General features: G+C 39.9%; 1 protein-coding gene across 2 annotated transcripts; it reads right to left on the minus strand.

Moving 5' to 3' along the window:
- Positions 1 to 1,041: 1,041 nt before the first annotated feature.
- On the minus strand, positions 1,042 to 18,002 carry MS4A13 (membrane spanning 4-domains A13). Of its 2 annotated transcripts, none has more exons than XM_090267479.1 (7): positions 17,782 to 18,002; positions 15,365 to 15,483; positions 13,160 to 13,300; positions 9,817 to 9,873; positions 8,741 to 8,860; positions 3,970 to 4,065; positions 1,042 to 1,254 (listed from the first exon to the last, which is right to left on the minus strand). In XM_090267479.1, the coding sequence occupies exons 2-7, from the start codon at positions 15,416 to 15,418 to the stop codon at positions 1,195 to 1,197; spliced, it is 528 nt and encodes a 175-aa protein (XP_090123605.1). In that variant the 5' UTR covers positions 15,419 to 15,483; positions 17,782 to 18,002; the 3' UTR covers positions 1,042 to 1,194. The 2 variants fall into 2 exon arrangements, with proteins under 2 accessions (XP_090123605.1, XP_090123604.1); XM_090267478.1 differs by having other exon boundaries at positions 17,770 to 18,002.
- Positions 18,003 to 19,075: the final 1,073 nt, after the last annotated feature.

The following is a 19,075-nucleotide window of genomic DNA, read 5'->3' on the forward strand; positions in this document are numbered from 1 at the left end:
AACCACATGTTCTCACTGGCATGACTAACACTGCAGAGCAAGACTTTCTATAGTTCTGTTCCGTATTAGATGAGAGGGCGAATCTAAATTCAGAACTTATTCATGGGTAATTCTCATTGTGGAAAATTAGCCTGTTTTCTTCGAAAAGCAATTGAACAGTTGATCCAAGCAATGATAAAAATAAGAAGCAAGGGGGGATGAAAGGGAAGAAAGAGAGCAGAGATTGGCAGGTGCGGCTCAGGAGCTCCAAACCAGGACGCTGCTTCCGTGTTCACGATATTCTGAGAAAGCCGCCCAGAGGCCCAGCGGATGAGGACATGCCGCTTCTCACGCACGTCACAGCGGAGCGGACCGACGGTGGCAGGTCAGCGCAGGAGAGACAGCACCGACCGCAGTCTGAGGCTCGTTGTTAGTGGTCCCAGACAAAGGCAGCAGGGGCCCAGGTAGCACAAACCTCCATGTGGCCCGGCGCTACATTACATCAGTGTGTATGTGCAGAAGGGAAAGGTCAGGAAGCAGTCACAGGACGAGAAGCTGCTCCCAAAAGGAGGTAAAGAAGAAGTTACAATCCATTCACAGAACAATACACATTCCTTCTGGCCAGGCGCCCCCTGGCCAGCCCCCATCACAGGTGGTGAGAGAGCCATGTGTTGACCCCACTACAGGGCAGAAAGAAACTTTAACGAGGAAAAAAGTCAAAGAAGAACAGTGAAGGGACTATGAATTGGATGTCTTTTGATTCTTATTTTATTCAGGCAGAAGCTGGTTTAGGTAGAAGAACTAAGACTGAAACGTACTCTTTCCTTGTAGGGGCATACATTATTGAAAGTTTTCCTGAGAATTATACAGTATCGTGCTCCCAAGTCTTCATAGTCTGCACTCCAGAGAAAACCACAGGTCGTTTGTGGCGTCTTACAAAAACTCCCTTAGGGAGAGTTAACAGCTCTTCAGAGGACCTAGAAAAAAAAAGGCTTCCTTGTAAGTATATCAGATTTAAATAGGAAAAAGCCTTCCACTTGGGGCTTACAAAAATACGTACACAGACATTTCTTGAATACTGAGAAAACTCCAACTTGTTTTATATTTTCTTTAGCACAAAATCTGTGGGTTTTGCAGCAACTTTGTTATACAGAGATATCGTTAGGGCCCACATCAGGTCTGGGCACTGGGAAATGTCTCACATTTCTGAGGTATTTAAAAAGTGCTCTCGGCTCCTTCTGTAACAGTTGTAACACTATCTTCATTACCATGACTCTGAAAAAAAAATTAGCCTCTTTTAAATGATCTTTCTTAAAATCATACTTGTAATAAATACTTAAAAAAAAATACAAGCAATCCTGATGTTTATCGAATAAAATGTTAAAGTGCCACTTGTCCTCACTTGTCCGATCTCTACCACAACCCCTCTCTTAAGTCCTGTTGGGCTACTTGTAACTTTTGGTTGGCTTCCAGACTTCTGTAATGAAAAATATCCATGGTCTTCCTTAACACGAACAGTTGCCAGCATCCCCGAAGTCACCTTGTCATGACATTTTCCAATTAGTACCTATTCCTTCCCTTCAAAAGGAACTGTCATTTTGGCTTTTAGGTAATTAAGCCTTACTTTTCTTTCTAGTTTTACCAGCTAGCTTGCCTCCTTCCTTAAAAATTATAGTTTAGTTTTGCCTGGTTTCAAACTTCATGTGAATAGAATCATAAAGTATGCATTCTTTAGAGTCTGACTTTTTAAAAAAAAATGTTTTATTGATTATGCTGTTACAGTTGTCCCAATTCCTTTTCCCTCTGCTCCCCTCAACCCTGTGACTACCCTCCCTCCAGTTGTCCCCCCCTCCTTTTAGTCCATGCCCACTGGTTGTGCATATAGTTCTTCTCAACCTCTTCCTGTCTACTCCACTCCCTCCTACTATGCTTCTTAATTCCTGTACCATCTCCCTCACTCTCCCCCTTCCCCCTCCCTGCTTACCTCCCCCCCAATATGCTCCCCATACCTATAGTTCTTTTTCCACTCTCGTTGCCTATTTAGTTTGCCTTTGTTTCAATTCCCTAGCTTCTGTTGTTGGTTGTTGTGATGCAGTTTTCATTTTAATGTTCATAGTTTTGATTCTCCTTCTTCTAAATCAGTCCCTTTAACATCTCATATAATAGTGGTTTGGATCTAAGGAACTCCTTCAGTTTTACTTTGTCTTGGAAGCACTTTCTCTGCCCTTTTATTCTGAATGACAGTTTTGCTGGATAGAGTATTCATGGCTGAAGGTTTTTGATTTTCATTACTTTGAATATTTCTTGTCAGTCCCTTCTTGCCTGCAGGGTCTCCTTTGAGAAATCAGCTGATAGTCTAATTGGGATCCCTTTGTACATAATTCTTTTCTTCTCTCTTGCTGCTTTTAAGATTCTCTCTTTATCTTTAACTTTTGACAGTTTGATTATAATGTGTCTTGGAGTGGTTCTCCCTGGGTCCAGTTTTTCTGGAACTCTCTGTGCCTCCTGGACCTATAAGTCTATTTCCTTCCCCAAGTTAGTGGAAGTGCTGAAGCGGTCTCCTTGCCCCCAGACACGACGTCTCTGAATCAGCCTCTAGATCAGGGGGTCAAAAGGACCTTTAAGGACCGTCACTACATAGGGTAACATGGTACTTTACAGAAAGGATCTTCAATGCTATGGCGCAGAATCCTGACAGAGAGAGCATCATGAAAGTCTAGAGAATGATTACAACATTGTCATTACAGAACTGTATTCCCATAGAGTATGCCTCTCTCTCGTAAGTGGAGAAACTGCGTATCAGCCTATCATCATAGGTAAATGATTTTTAAAAGTGTAACAATGTTTCTAATACTGTATTATGAATATGACTATAATACTGTATGCAATAAAGATATTGTAATGATTTAATCATTAGTGTATAGGCTAAGATACTGTGAGACCGTCATATCAATTACACTAACAATCATATTGCTGTTTTCCATCATCAATGCATAAATCATTAAACCTATAAACAAATATGAATTTCTTTTTCACATCTTTTCATTTTTGATGTCTAGTGTCAGTAATATGCATAACCTGTAAGACAGTATTGATACAGCTGCTCACAGACAAGTCGTCTTGTAAATAGATGGCATAAACTTACAGAATCAATAAATACAGTACTAAAAGTGTATTTTCTCTTCCTTGTGATTTTCTTAATAGTTTCTTTTCTCTAGCTTATTTTATTATAATAATACAGTATATGATAAACATAACATACAAAATACGTGTTAATTGACTGTCTATGTGTCAGTTAGGCTTCTGTCAACAGCAGGCTATTAGAAGTTCAGTTTGGGGGGAGTCAAAAGTTACATGCAGGTTTTCAGCTGCATTGGGGGTCAGTGCCCCTAACCCCTGTGTTGTCCACGGGTCAGCTGTACACTTACAGAAATCAACTACCGACAGAAATACTAGTCTTACGTGCGAAGATATATGTATTGAGATGTTTACTGAATCATTGTTTGTAATTTAAAAAATTGGAAGAAAGCTAAATATGCAGCAATAAAGGAATATTAAAATAAAATCTAAGGAAAAGTATAACACTATGAAAAGGCATTGTTTAGATATGCTTTATAATAAAAAATATTTTATTACAGTTTAGAAAAATGTATGCGACCAAACAATATGACTATAATCACACAATTAGTAACCAAAAAAATCTCTGTGCGTGTCCATCTGTGTCTTTTTGTGTAGATTTGCATGTATGGGTAAGACAAAGATTACATTAAGACAATAACTTTTTACTCTAATTTTTTACTGTTTTATTTGTTTCAAGTATTCCTTTTGCAGTTTTGTAAACAATAAGATGAAGAAAAATTAAAAAGGAACTATCATCATATATTCCATTTTCAGTAATTCTAAACATATTGTATGAGTGCACTATATCGCCTCATAGAATGTGCTTACCGAAGTCAACAGCTCTTGATACGCCAGAGAGTAAACACTTACCAAATCAATACAGCCGAAGATGGAGTATGTCAATGCAATAGCTAATTCCAAGGGGTAGGAGATCAGCAAAATCCGAGAAACTTCCCTCCCAAGTTTCTGAAACCAGAAAACAGGTAGAAATCTTTCATTATTATTTTTTTAAGAGCAACTACATTCAGGGAAGGAGCGCCTGGTATGAGAGGAAAATGGGAAGAATAAATAAGCCTCTTTTGCAATCTGCTTTCCCCGGGTGTTTCTGCTCCTTTGCCTTCTGCTCCACTTTTCCCAGCTTTCATTCCTCCAGTCATTGTCCACAGCTCCCAATCTTGACCTTCTCTGCAGCCCGTTGTGTCTCGCTTCTTACAGCTCTTCATTTTCGTATTCTCTTCACTACAGAGTCCCTGGCACAGCTCACTAGCCAAGCTCTTCCGCCAAGAAGATTTGGCTTTCCTGTCTCCAATGATAAGACGGCTACCAAGAGGCTTTTATCAAGCAATCCTCAGGTATTAAAATAGCTATTAGTAATTACAAACTTTCCTAAATTTACAGGTATGGTAATAATAAAAACCACATGGGAATTGCTGTAATATCATACAGGAAGACGAGTAAATTAAGAGTTCATAGAACGACACTTCATTGAGGAGTGTGGGGTGCCTGTGATGGCCGGGGTAAATAAAGCAGACCCTTTCTGCTGCTCTCTGAAAGATACTTTCAACTACTGATACATATCAGGATAAATGATACTGGTACTAATCCTGAAAATGAATGTAGTTTTTGTATTGGCTATGGAAAGACAAGAATGATATTCAGACCTATAAAGAATAATATCATAATTCTCTCTCCTTTGGTTCCTTGGGTTTATTTAAAACATTTTATATGAAATAAACTAGGAGGTGGTAGGATTAGATGGCAAGAATGAAATGACAAAATATGCCTGTTTTCCCAAGGTTTATATTCAAGTACAAAAGACAGAAGAATAATATTAGGTGACGTATGATAAAGTTAAATGTACCAAAGTGGATAAAGACTTGCTCAATAATTATAGGGAACAGGAGATCCACCCTAAGCCATTCATATCTAGGAGGGCTTCATAAAGAGGACCTTTGAAATAAGAATAGGACTAAGAAAAGGAAAGTGGGGAAGCAACATTCTAGGCAGCTTTAATTTACTTGCTTCTTTGTAATCTTTCTTTTCCAGAAAGAATTTAATAGCATAAATTAAAAGTGTGACAAAATAATTAAGAAATGGAGACATTAAAAAGGACCGACAATAAAGCTAAAATGTATATCACGTGATCTATGGTTTGATAATGTTAGCAAAACACTGAATGCAGGACTGAATATGACATGTTGAGAAAATGATAAAAGCTTAACTCAAATATAGTCTTCATTCATGTACGTTAAAGCAAGATAAAGAAAAGATTGTAGAAGGTTTGAAATGGCAAGGTGAAGAATTCTGATTTAATTTTGTTGGCAGAAACATGATCGTAACATTTTAGCTGAAAAGTACCTGTGACTTCTTAGCGGGCAAGATTATAAAAAGTCATTTTGCCCATATTCCTTAATGTATATGTTCAGTGTTATTCTCAAACTCTCTCCCTGAAAAGTAGCAAGATGTCTGCCAAAGAAGTTCAAGTCGGAAAACAACAGAGAGAATGACTGAATTCTGGACACATAATTTAAGCGTCTGAATCCAGCTTAAGTCAGTAAGTGGCCCTTTCTTACTTAAGTCACTTTGGGTTGTATTTCCTGTCACAAGCCAGACAGTCCTAATTAATACAAACTTAAGTAAGAAATAAGCAATATCTGGTCATCGGGAAAGCAGTGGAAAGAGAAGGATGAAGGGTTACAGAAAAACCTAGGGGATTGCAATAAGGGAGTTTTGCAGCACAGTATTTTTGAGGAGGCGAATATTTTCCATTTTATATCTGCGGAGTTTGAGATGATGATGCTACAAGGATATCCCAGCAGAAAAGTCAAGCTGGCCATCAGAACAGGAGGACTGGCGTTTGGGAGACGGACAAAGCAGTTAACTAACAGATTGCGTTCATGTTTTCTCCATTTACACATAAAGAAACTAAGGAACAAGGAAGTTAAGGAACTTGTCCAAGGGGGTCACATGCAGTTAATACTAAAGATGGTGTTTGAATAAGGGCAGTCTGGTTCTGAATTTATACTATTTATCATTTTGCCAAAAGAGGAGTATAAATCTGAGGCATACACTTTGGGGGCTAGCTGAGCCTACCTGTGAACACTGAAAACTTGGTGAGTTTGTGGCTGTAGCCAAGCCACTGGTTTATGTTAGAAAGGTTGGCAGACAGAAAACCTTATACAACGCTGGCTGCTTTAGGAAATGTAGGCATGTAATCCTCGTTGTCGTCGGCAGCCGTCCGTCTCGAGAGACGATGGCGTAGCTTCTTGAGAGTCTATCTGCACCGCCGAGAATGGCTGTGCAGTCCGACTCGGGAGTGACAATCCCTGCCGCACTTGGTACAGGTGAAGGCAGATGGCCGTTGTTGCTGCTGCTGACGCTGCTTCCGCCTCGATCTTTTCTGGACCGCCTCCTCGTTGCGCGCAGCCTCTGCGCGTGACGTACCTTGCCTGACCGCGAGCCTCCAGGCTAGGCGGTCGTCTGCTTGAACTTCCCATGTGTTGAGATTGATGGAGCATTGTGTCATGTCCTTTTTGCAGATGTCTTTGAACCGCAGTTTTGGGCACCCTGTCATCCTCTTGCCTTCTGCTAGCTCGCCGTAGAGGAGGTCTTTGGGGATACGGCCTGCATCCATTCTTTTGACATGGCCGAGCCACCTGAGGCGTCTCTCGCTAAGAACTGCATGCAAACTGCTCATATTGGCTCGCTTCAGCACCTCGGTGTTGGGGACCTTATCCTGCCAGGCGACATGCAGGACGCGTCGCAGGCACCTCATGTGGAAGCTGTTGAGTTTCCTTTCGTGCCTTGCGTAGGTGGTCCACGTCTCGCTGCCATAGAGGAGAGTGCTGAGTACGCAGGCTTGGTAGATGCGCAGTCTGGTTTTCTCAGTGAGGCTGGAATTGTTCCACGCTCGCCGGTTCAGTCTGGCCATAACTGTGGCTGCCCTGGCGATTCTCCGGTTGACCTCCAAGTCGACTGACAGAGAGCTCGAGATGGTGGACCCGAGGTAAGTGAAGTCGTTGACAACCTCCAGGGTGTATCCGTCGATGGTGATGCATGGGGGAGTCCCCGTGCCTTGAGCCATAACATTCGTCTTCGTCAGGCTGATGGCTAGTCCGAACTCCTTGCATGCGTGGGAAAGGCAAGTGACTAGCTGCTGGAGTCCCTCTTCGGAGTGTGATGTCAAAGCTGCGTCGTCGGCGAAGAGCATCTCACGGATGAGCACCTCTTTGACTTTGGTCTTGGCTCGTAGACGGGCCAGGTTGTAGAGCTTGCCATCGGATCTGGTGTGAATGAAGACACCCTCGCTGCAGTCCTTAAAGGCGTATTGGAGGAGCATGGAGAAGAAGATTCCGAACAGCGTAGGTGCGAGGACGCAGCCCTGCTTTACTCCGCTGCTGTAATCCTATAATGCCTCTAAAATAAGAGGTGCAGGCCTAACACACAAGTTCGTTTTGTGTACTAATCACAGCAAATAAAGCTGAAACGTTTGTCTGGTAGATTGTGAAACTCGTCATTAATACTGAGTTTAGGTCAGGTAAGTACAGTCTGCAGTGGTTGGTAATAATATTTGCAAAGGGTAGGTCTTGGCAATTATGCCATATTATCCTAAACTGATGATTACAAGCTTGTGAATAAGAGTGGTAAGCTAAAAGAACTTGAAATAACTCTGCACTTAATTCCTGTCCCTCTCTTTGGTCCCAAAATTAGAATCAAAGATTTGTAGATTGAATTTCCAGGGCTAGTGGAAAATTTTCTTACAATTTATAGGGAAAATCTGATGCATGCTTATTTAAATCAATATGTCATGCACTACTCACAATCTATTTTGGGATATTATTGTATCTTCTCTCATCTCCATGCTTGGATTCCTTCCACTGATGGTCCTATGGAGTGGGGCTACATGGAGGGGGCAGGAAGTTTATCCCTCACCTACAATGACTCTTCTACTGATTAGAATTATATTTGAATTAAAACTTTCAAATAGTTATTTGTTTTGCTCTGTTGTTCAGGAACAAAGAGGAGTTCCACTCCAATCTTTTGATTATGATTTCACATGGAAGATTTTATAAGCATTGCAGCACTAATAATCTGTGATTCGAAATTTAAAGCCAACCCAGTTGGGAAAAAAATTTATTATGATCTCAGTAAAGATATTCCCATTTATTTAGTACTTAAGGACTTAAAGCAAAATTCATGCAAGATACAAAAATAGGCTGTGCATGCAATGCTATATGTTAAACCAGAAATTACTAGGTGTCCACAATTCCAACTATATGCATCAATAGCAAAATTCTTTTGTCAGTTATGGGAATGGTTTTAAAGTCTAGGATATTTTTCTTTCTTTAAGAGAATCATCACTAATCCCATGCCTAATGCAGATACACTTACCACCAAGCCCTTCAAATTATTTACTTGCTTTATTTTAATTGGGTATGTCAAGAACTGAAATATTCTAGTGATATTTACAAAGAGTCATGTTAGAATTACTTTTGCATTAGAATTTCCAACCAAGAGCTTACTATGAAATCAGAGAATTTTGTGAGGACCAATAAAATCCTTATTTTACCTCCTAAGCCTTCAAAACTTCTGAAAAGAATCAGTTTGAAATAGAGATGCTCCTGTAGAATTGGTCACTTACCGCTTGTCCGTAATTCCTATATGACACAGAATGAAAACTAGACAACTCAAGTATAGTCAAAGCTATCGCAGCAATTGTGATAATTATGCAGGAGATGTTCAAGATCAAAGCACATATAACCTGAGAAGAAGATCAAGGGTACATTTATTATAATCAGAATAAACACTTCAGTTAGTGTGCTGGAAAAAAAGATCACCTAGTTAAAACTTTGATCTAGTTTCTGAAGTTTTGGAAGTGTTGGTACACTTGCCATTAGAATAAAATATTTTCTGTTTTATATGAAATCCAGTTAATTTGGAGAAAACACTAAGATATCATCACACCAATAAGCATAAATCTTTCATTTGGACTAAAAAATATTGTATTTTACAGTCTTCTTAGTCAGTTGGAAGAAGGCCATCTAATATGTGATTCAAACAAAAGGAGTTCCATTGCAAAAGGAGAAAAAGGTGGAAAGGGACCACATGTAGAAATAAGCCAAATAGGAATCAATGATTTTTAATGCTGGGCTTTAATTCTCTAGGAAAAATCCATCAATACCTCTGGATATTTGTACAATTATATACAGCTTTTTTAGCTGTACAATTATGAGATGAGATGAGTTAATTTCTAAAGTACTGTTTAACTCTAAAATTTTCTCTTCCCAATAGCTTTCTACCTATACCACAGAGGGATCTTTATTCTGGACATACCCTCTTCTTTATTACAAGATACAATCTTGTTCCCACGCTGGGTAGTGAGGAAAATGGAGTTTTATAGCAGTATTATGTTTGTATATAAAGGCATTTGGTCCTATTACATTTTTCGAAAGTAAAGTTTATATACTCTTAATAGAAGGTAGAATACCAAACTAAAAAATAAAAACTATATATAAATTTAGAAACCTTTATATATCATGATTCTAACTAATATAGGGTGTTTGTCTACATTAAATTATGTGCTTTTGGATTTTCACTTAATTCCTTCATTTCATTTACAGATGGGGTAGATTCCTTCATTGTTTAGATATTCACTATCTAACTTTATTTAACTTTGTGACAAATGATTTGTAGGATACCCTAAATATTTCAACTTACCAGGCGATGAGTTGGACGTCTTGCTATTTTAATTAAGAAGAATCCTGAAATGATAAACTGGATATAAAAATATATATTTATAAATATTCATTAATAATGCTCATCAATTTAAAATGCTTTTTTTTTAAACAACTCCCTCCTCTAAGTCAATAATTTTTATAATACTAGCAGTAGCAAAATATAAAAAAGTTTTAGTTGAAGGTGTCAGGACATATACTAATGAATTGAAAGGCAACAGTAGGGTCACTAATAACAGAAATATATAGGGGACAGTGGGCAGAATTCAGGTTGTAGTATATGACAAAGATGACTTAAGCGATCCCGAGTCAGGGACCAAACCTGTGCATGCTCTCTGAACTCATTCAATTACTACTTCTAATGCTGTCCCTACTCGTGAAATGATGCCACTGATTATAATTGCTGTGTACATATCCAGATGTGAAGAAAGTGGCCAATGAGTCCATTCCAAATTGTGACTGTACAAAATATGTCGCTTAACTGAGACTGTGACTCTCTGAAGGCAACAGCTGCTATTCTTATTATTGTCTTTGTTTTCAAAAAGAATTCTGTTATTCCACATCAGGCTACGTTGTTTCCTGGAGGTATAAAGCGATGCCACATATTTTGAAGGTGGGCTGAACAAATATTCTTTTTGTCTTATCTGTCTTGTTTTAATCTGTGGGAAAATAGTATTCATACTACACACCATATATAGAAAGGCCAAATCTGAAGTTTATGATCTACTCAAGGATAACTTAAATTGACACACTCAGCACTTCATTCTGTAACAAAAGTTGAGATTTCCAAGGACACACATAGTGAAGGTAAGGGCTAATTCAGAAGAGAAAATGAAAATATCTTTTGAATTTTAAACTGGAGTCTTCTGAAATTAAAACTACTAAACCATGTGCTTTACAAAATACCTTTCAAAGTTTATGACCTAAGTAAGAAGTTTTGCACTGTATTAAATTTCATGAAATTTTTAGATAATTTATTCTACGAGCTACATATGCTATTCTTATAATACAAACAATTAAATGCTGAGGGACATGAATCATTTATCTGGATTTTGTCTGAAAACTCAGCGTTTTTCTCCTATTGTTTTCCAATGCAGGGCTTTGACACTTGTGAGCCGACGTAGAAAGGCAGAGTATCTCCTTGAGGCCACTGCCGTGGATAAAGCCCTGTCACGTAGCGGCCGTCTTATCTCCGACGGCCCTTAGACCGCTGGTTGTAAGCATACGGTAAGTGGTCTCCTTGCTCCTTTTTGCTGTTTCCAACCATTCTCTCTCCTCTAGCTTTGAATCAACTGTTATCAGATTCTGTCACCCACTATCCCTCCTGGTGAAAGTCATGTGTTGACCCCTTGGTTGCTCTCCTCGCTCTAGGTAATTTTAATTCTAGCCTTTAACCCTCTCTAACATCTCTGAATCCTTGGTGTTTTAAATATATACATATATAATCCTCCTAATACCCTGGGATTGTAGTTCTTTGAATTTATGTCCTTCAACCCTTTAACGCCACCCTATTTCAGTCACTCACTCCCATGTGCATTCTCTTGTCCTTGTTTCTACCAATAAGTGTAACATTTTTCAAGTCTCAATTTTAAGTATCCCGCTCTGACCACCAACTTCTGTCATTCTAGCTCATGGCCTGTAGCACTTGGACTCTAACAGTCCTCTGACCCCATTAGATCTATAATCTGAGCCCCTCCATTCCCTGTTACATTCTATCCATCACTCTCTTAAATTCCATGGTTGACCTCTACAAACACTCACTTACATACACTCTCAACGCCTTTGCACCTTTCTTGTTTGATCACAGCTGCACGCTTGGACCAAAATCCTGATTAAATGCAATTCTTCTTACTGCATGCCTGCACCTGTGCAGCGAGTCATGGCCTAAGAGAGACACACACCCATCTCGATCTGTCTCACTATAAGCTTATGTGAGCCTTTACCGCTGCATGTTAAGTCAAACTCCTTCTCTATAATTCACGAACTCTCACTTTTCCTACATGACTAATTCATGTCCTCCCCTCCAGTAACCAATCTACTCTTCAGTTCACACTCTCAGCTCATGGTCTTGCTTTTTAATTCACTGAGATATTTGAAGCCGCTGGAAGAAAAGTTCCACAACTTCCCAACATCCCATCTACCTAGTTGTCAAAAGTTTTCTCCTCCCTCTCTGTTTTTCTACCTTTCCCTCCTGTTGCCGACCTTGACACTATTTACATTAAAGATGGGTAATTCCTTGTTGTGGGAGCTGTCCTCTGCATTGTATCCTAGGATGTTTATCAGCGTCCGTGGTCTCTGCCCACTTGAAGCACACCCCCAGCTCTGAAAACCAAGATTGTCTCCAGACATTACCAAATGTCCTCTGAGTGGCAAAATCACCTCTAGGTGGGAACCACTACTAAAGATGAGCTGTCCACACTCTTAACTATTTGGGTATTAAAATCCGTCATCTCTTGCCTACACAAGTACATGATTCTAATGATCTTTCTCTCCCACCATTTATCTCATATTATCAATTTTCTCTTCTGATTCAGTTTCCTCAGTAAAAGACATGATATTTCCAACTTACTGAAACAAATAAGCAAACCCTCTCCTGACCCAAATTTTCCCCAGCTACAACCTCATTTCACTATACCATGTTACACCTGAGTCCTTAAAGGAGTTGTCTGCATTTATTGTCAATAATTCCCTTTCCCCACTGATTTTTAAACCAACCCCAGGCAACCTTGTGTCCCACTATTCCACTGAAACTATTTATCAAGCTTACTACAGGCCTTTGTATTGCTACATCAAATGATCAGCCCTTGTCTTATTTGATAAAATAACAGAATTTCATATAGTTTTATCTTTCCTTATTTCTTTGTTTACTTGGTCCCAAGATGCCAGGCTCTCCAGATTTTTCTATTACATTACGGCTGTGTAAAAACCACAGAAGGGTGCAGGTAACAGGAAATTGAGACAATGTATGAGTATAAACTCATTGTGTGAGGACGCTAATATAACTAGCTTAAATATGAAAATTAACCATGCTAATGGATATCATGGTTGAGATTCTTTGTTTTTCACAGATCTAAGGCAATCCAATCTATGGCTGTCATTGTGTATTCACTCCTGTATCCATATCTCTTCTGACATTGCTGGCAATTCAATAGTGCTCAGAAAAATATTTGTTGAAAAATGGAATTTGATTTTGAATGAATTACCAACTTTAGATTTTGTTATATAATTCTTCTGAAAATTGCATTTAGAAACTGCTCCCTATCTTCCATTAAAGGCATGCATATTACTTATTGAATGATTAAATCATAAAAATGAATTCTACTCACAATAATTCCCCATAAAGCACATCCTACTTTGTAAGTTACAGGTTCATATGTCCCAAAAACTCCTCTAATCTGTCCCATATACAAAATCGATATGAAATACCACATGAAAACATGAAAGATGCCAATCAAAATCTGGATAGTCTGTGAAAAGAGAATGCTATTAGTACTGAAATCATGTAACTTATAACACAATTCTAATAATTATTAACTATAAATAACATTCAACAATTTTTATAAAAGATAAAAGTAAAATAGCAATACACTTAACCATGTATTTCTTGGATTGGTTCACCCAAGAAGAAGGTCCTAACCAAGGAGTACTGAGATTTACCAAACAGGAATCACCTAATAATTGTTCCTTAATAATTCTGGCCAATTATTCCATAAGAAAGTTGACGATCTGGCTCTATTACTGGCTATCCTCCCTATCTACCAAGTAATGGCACAAGAGGAGAATACTGAGAGTACTTGAGTAAAAATGTGGTTACTGATCTATTTGGATGCAGGTAGCCACACATCCAGTAATTTCTTGTTCATTAGTAATTTATTAACAACGAATCACTTCTTGAATCTTATAAAGGTTTGATATCTCTTTTCCTTCAAGACATGCTTGGTATGGATCTTTTCCACAAGCATGCTGGGATGAGGTTCACAGAGATACAAAGAATACCCAAAGTAGACTTGCTTCCACAAGGTCTTCCTATTGAATGGGGATGGGTTAGGTTAGGGGGGAATTATTATTCAACTTAAATTTGTTAGAATATAATTACAATCTCAGTAACTATGTCCCAGTAAGTTTATTTCTGAATGTATATATAAACTGATATTTCATATTCTGAGTTACATTTTAAATTACCCTTTAAAAATTTCAGAGCACATTATTTTCATTTTCATATAAACTTTAATAAAAAGCTATTTAATGCTTTAACTTCAATAGTTCCAGCTCTTTGTAAAGCAAGTTATTTATGAAACACATACATGCAATTGGCTGACATTAAAAAGTGAGGTTTTTTTTTGTTTTGTTTTGTTTTTGGTAAAGAAAGACCACCGTTGGGGGGTAATAATCTCATGCATTTTTATAGATTTAGAATTTGAGATTTCCTCTGCACCAAATTTAGGAGATTTCCTCTGCACCAAATTTAGGAGAATGGCATTATGTTTAGAGGTTCTTTGGATTTGATTGGGAGAAATCCTCTACTAGATCACAAAATTCTCCAGGGCCGGGACTTCAGCTGTCCCGCTGTTGTCACCAGCCTGTAACACGGTGCCCAGTGCAGAGCAGGCACCCAGGAAATGCCTCTTGTGGAAGCGTTTCAGTAACAAGAACATAAATTCCACAGCACTTTCCAACTGTTAAAAGGAGTGACTGGGTTTGAAAAACAGTGCCTCCTTTTATACGACTGGTAATTGTTCTATATAAAACTAGGAAATATCCATTTAGCCAAAGCTTGTTGAGAACTCTACAAGAAAGTAAGGCTGCTAGTGTGTGAAGGAAAAAATGGGTTTTCTTATTTAAAACGGTTCTTAACTTAAGGCTAATGCATGGGTTCCAGAAGGACATAGTCCTCCTCTGTGGAAAAAATGAATACAAAGGATTATGATGAGTCTGAGAAGATTCAGAGCTTTCTTCTATGTCTAAGGAGCCTGTGACTCCCAGGGGGTTAAGAACTCCTGCTGAACAGTCAGGTGGAAGACTTAGACAATTGATCTACACAGTAGCCAAATTCAAAGGAAACGTTCACATCCAGTGGAAAAGTTTCTTCCCCTTCAGGTGCGAAAGAGCTCCATCTCCACAATTTCTTGGTGTTTTTGTTCAGAGAGCTAGATAAACCCTCTATTTATAGCTAAGAAACAGATTAATAATAATCTTACTGCACGGATATCAATACAGTAGTTAAAAGGGGTCAGCAATAGATCTCTTTTACAGTAAAAAAAAAAAAAACACACTTAAAAAAAAATTCCTAGTTTGGATTTTGTCTATTTGCCTGTGTATGTGAGTTTGGTCAGTGTGCTTATACCTAACAGATGCTAGTTTATGAAAGGGCATGAGATCATTCAAAACTTAGAGAATAATCGACATTAAAAAAAAAAAAGTTTTATCCTACTGACTTAACCATATCTGACCTTTTCCAGACCCAAGAATATTCCTGATTAAATGGAAGTAGTGCATGACCCTGAATTGGGTCAAACTGAAGTTGGACTTACCGCGAACACAAGTGTATCTGCTGTAGAGATTTTTGAACACACATACGGAACCATACTGCTAGCATTTCCTCTAGGTGATTATGTCTCTACTCTTTGGTGATATCTGTATTTGCAAACTTCTACAAAACAATACAAGACACATACACATGCTTTGCTCAAAAGAAAATACTTAAGTTTGATTCTTTCCTTATTATTTCACAACCACCTCCCCAAACTCAGAGGCCAACACTGTCTTCTTTCCATGCCTTCAATTTTAGCAGCATCAGCTTGCATCCACCTGCTCTGAATAAGAGTCTCCATAACTGAAAAGTCTGTGACTAATACATACTGGTATATTACAGATCTTTTCTGTGAGTAGTGAACAGCATCTCTGGATGCTAAGGTAGAAAGAACACCTAGGGAACAGTGTTAGATAATGTTCAGTAAAGCTTTTAACAAGTCATTTGCAACCATAATCAATTAAGTACAATTCCTAATGCTATGTTTGCATTTCCAAAATCAAGTTATTGTACTTAAGTTCATCATGAGCTTGTGATTTTTCCTGACACATACGTACTACCTAGTTCCTCATTCTAATGCAAGAACTTTTTCTTCCATCATTTCTCACTCTTAAAGACTTCTACTGTTGCCCTCCCAACCCCCCCCCCCCCAACACACACCATATTCCTGCATTTCTCCCTGGTGTCTAGAGCATCTTCCTGTTTACTTTAAGATTAAAGCCTAGATAATAATTGTATCCCCTTAAAGGGTTTTATCCTCTTGTGGATCAGAAATTACACTGCTCCACATCTTTGAACATGTCATATTTAGGTCAATAATATGAGTGATGCCGCTCATACAGGTGATCTTCTGATGGATGATCTCAAAACTTGAGCCTTTGTCTTTTCAGAAAGCAGAGTATGGACTAAAAGACGTATAATTCCCTGCACCCTTAACATCTCATGACTTGATTATTTTGACGAGTCTTCAGTTTCTAAAACTGATTTTCTGAATGTCTCTTAATTCTGTAAAGTATAGAGACTGGGAAAACTAGGTAAGGATACAAGAGCTAATCATAGAGAACAGAAAAAACAGTATGTTAATAATCGAAGTATAAATAGTAAGCTTTATATATACAAACGCTTCTTCTGAGAAATACAAAAAAAAAAGGTATAGACTTATAGGCAATCAAGCTTATTCACTCTGTCATGCTTAAATAAAAAGGGATAGAATTATATAATTTATATAGAGAGAGTAATGAGGAAAATCCATATTTCGATTATTACTTCACTTTTCAGATAAAAGGGAAATAATAAAAATAATAAGTCCTTTTGTGTATACATAAAAATTCTTTTTACATTCATAGTTGCTAGCGAAAGCAGCAAGAGTGATTTGAGGAGCACCATATTTAGTATTACTATAATCTCTATCAGGCTCCCACCAAAACTGCCCAAAACTAAGTGTTTATTAAAATACTAAGGAGAAAGCTGTGGCTGCTGTGGCTCAGTGGATTGAGCATCGGCCTGCGAGCCAAGTGTCGCTGGTTCAATTCCCAGTCAGGGCACATGACTAGGTTGCACATCAGGTCCCCAGTTGGGGGCGCGAGTGAGAGGCAACCACACAGTGAAAAAAATAAATAAAATAAAATAAAATACTAAGGAAAAGAAGGTGTGTGTGTGTGTGTGTGTGTGTGTGTGTGTGTGTTGAAAATCCTCAACTTAATCAATGAAAGGAAGAAACTAAGAAATGCAACAATATATTCTTGGACTAAATGATGGTTTTAGAATTAAAAAAAACTTTCTATATGCAGTTATTTTTGTAAAATAAATGAACAAAATCAGTCATTTATTCTTTGGTATTTTCTGATGATTGCATCACTAATACAAAATGTCGCTGCAGGACGAGCCCGGAGCCCTTACAGCCAATCCCCTAAACTCGCCTTACAAATTCGGGAACAGTCCCAGGGAGCTCACGTCTAGAAACCACTTCCCCGCCGTTAGCGTCTCTAGCAGCGACGCAACCAGCTCCGCACTGTCCCCAGATTCTTCAGCGGGGCACGCAGAGCCCTTCAGTAACTGCCCCCCGCCCACCTCGTCAGCCCCCTCCCGGCCACTCTGTCGGTTTCAGCCCTAACAGCTCCCACCGTGACCCTCTTTCGGAGGCCCCGCCTCCCGGTCCCCCCACATTCTGGACGCGCAAGCCTCCAATCGCCGTGACAGCCACCTTCTGGTTCTCAGCCCTGGCCCCCAGGTCAGTGTGCGCTCCCAGAAGCCAAGGAACTCATTTCTGGGTGTTCGGGCCCGGGCCCGGGCTGCGACCGAGACTCAGACTGGGGGAGCCCAGCCTCTGTGTGGGGGGATCCCGCCTCCACGTCCCCTGACGGCTTTAACACTTCAGAAATCCCATAAGCAAAGTCACAGCATTACCCCTCATTTTACTTGTTTAAGGTCCCCAAGGATCGATCGAGTGTCACCCTCTCAGGTCCAGGCCCAGGCTTAGGGACGTCTCCGCGCAGGTCTGGCTGCGGAGGCAGATCTCAGCTGGCGGTGCCCTCAGCGCCTCGTTCCTAGATCCCGCCCAGAGGTCATTACTTGGGTTACAAGGAGCCCAGGACCCAGTTGGCCCTCGGGCCGCTTCGGCCTCCAACTGCCCGGCAGCTGAGCAGCCCTTATGCGCCTGCGCGCACACTCCAGGGGGCGGGGCCGGAGAGCTGTGCGCAGACTCACTAGGGCCGGTGCGCCACGTGGCCGGACCTACACCAGCTGGGGAATCTCTAGGAGAGGTTTCTTCGAACCGCGGGTTCTGCTGTTGGCCTCTCTAGTGCGTCTCTTATATGCACATCCGCTGCAACGCCACCAGCGTCACTGATGGAAAGTCAGCCCTTCACCTTTTCTGTCCTCAAGTTTTGGCCACAAATGCACTTTAGAAAGTGTTAAAAAGGCAAGTAGCTGAGTCAGACCCCCTTAAAAATTTTTGGGAAATAAATGAAGGGAATATTTAGCAAGACACCCGAACGACTCTTCCATCCACCTGCTGACCTGAGTTTACCTTTCAGGTCATACCTGGTGTCAGGTGTTCCATTTGATGAGGACAGTGGTTCATTACAACTTTTAGGAAGACGTGTGTTAAGAAGCAGAGGTAGCAGCTGAAAGATGCATAAGAATCAGATCTGGGGTGGATGAGGAAGTTGAGAAAACGGAAAAACTCAAGCAAACAATATCTTTAATTCCCTCCTTATCTAGTTCAATTCCACAGTCCATCATTTTTGTAATACTTTGATGAAAGCCGAAGCTTTTTTGCCTTTCTGGCATTTCATCATTCCCCTCTAGCAAAACCTGTAACCGTGGATGACATCACGTAGGTGCTTTATCTGGATCCACAGCTGAGCGGCCACATCATGCTGAAGCAGTTTGTCTATAAATCTGTGATCACCCCCTCCGCTGTGCTCCCAGGGCACCACGCCAGTCCTCCCCTGTTTCTCCGGCCAGTTTATTCCCTTTTCCATAACTTTTCCAACATTACCCTTTCTGCTCAGTGTTCTGATTTGACCCATGGCCCCGTCCTTGGGCACGACCTCACTTCTACTCTGACAGGGATGACACCAGCCACCATAGGGGAGCCCCCTGCAAAACTCATTGCCATCACTGCAGACCAGTTGGTGTCTGCGACACTGCCATCTTCCTTTCTGTTACGTAGATAAACCTCCCTTCCTCGTGACTCCAGTTGTGCCCC

This window comes from Furipterus horrens, unplaced genomic scaffold, assembly GCF_987537825.1.
Source record: "Furipterus horrens unplaced genomic scaffold, mFurHor1.1.pri manual_scaffold_2, whole genome shotgun sequence".
NCBI lineage: Eukaryota > Metazoa > Chordata > Mammalia > Chiroptera > Furipteridae > Furipterus > Furipterus horrens.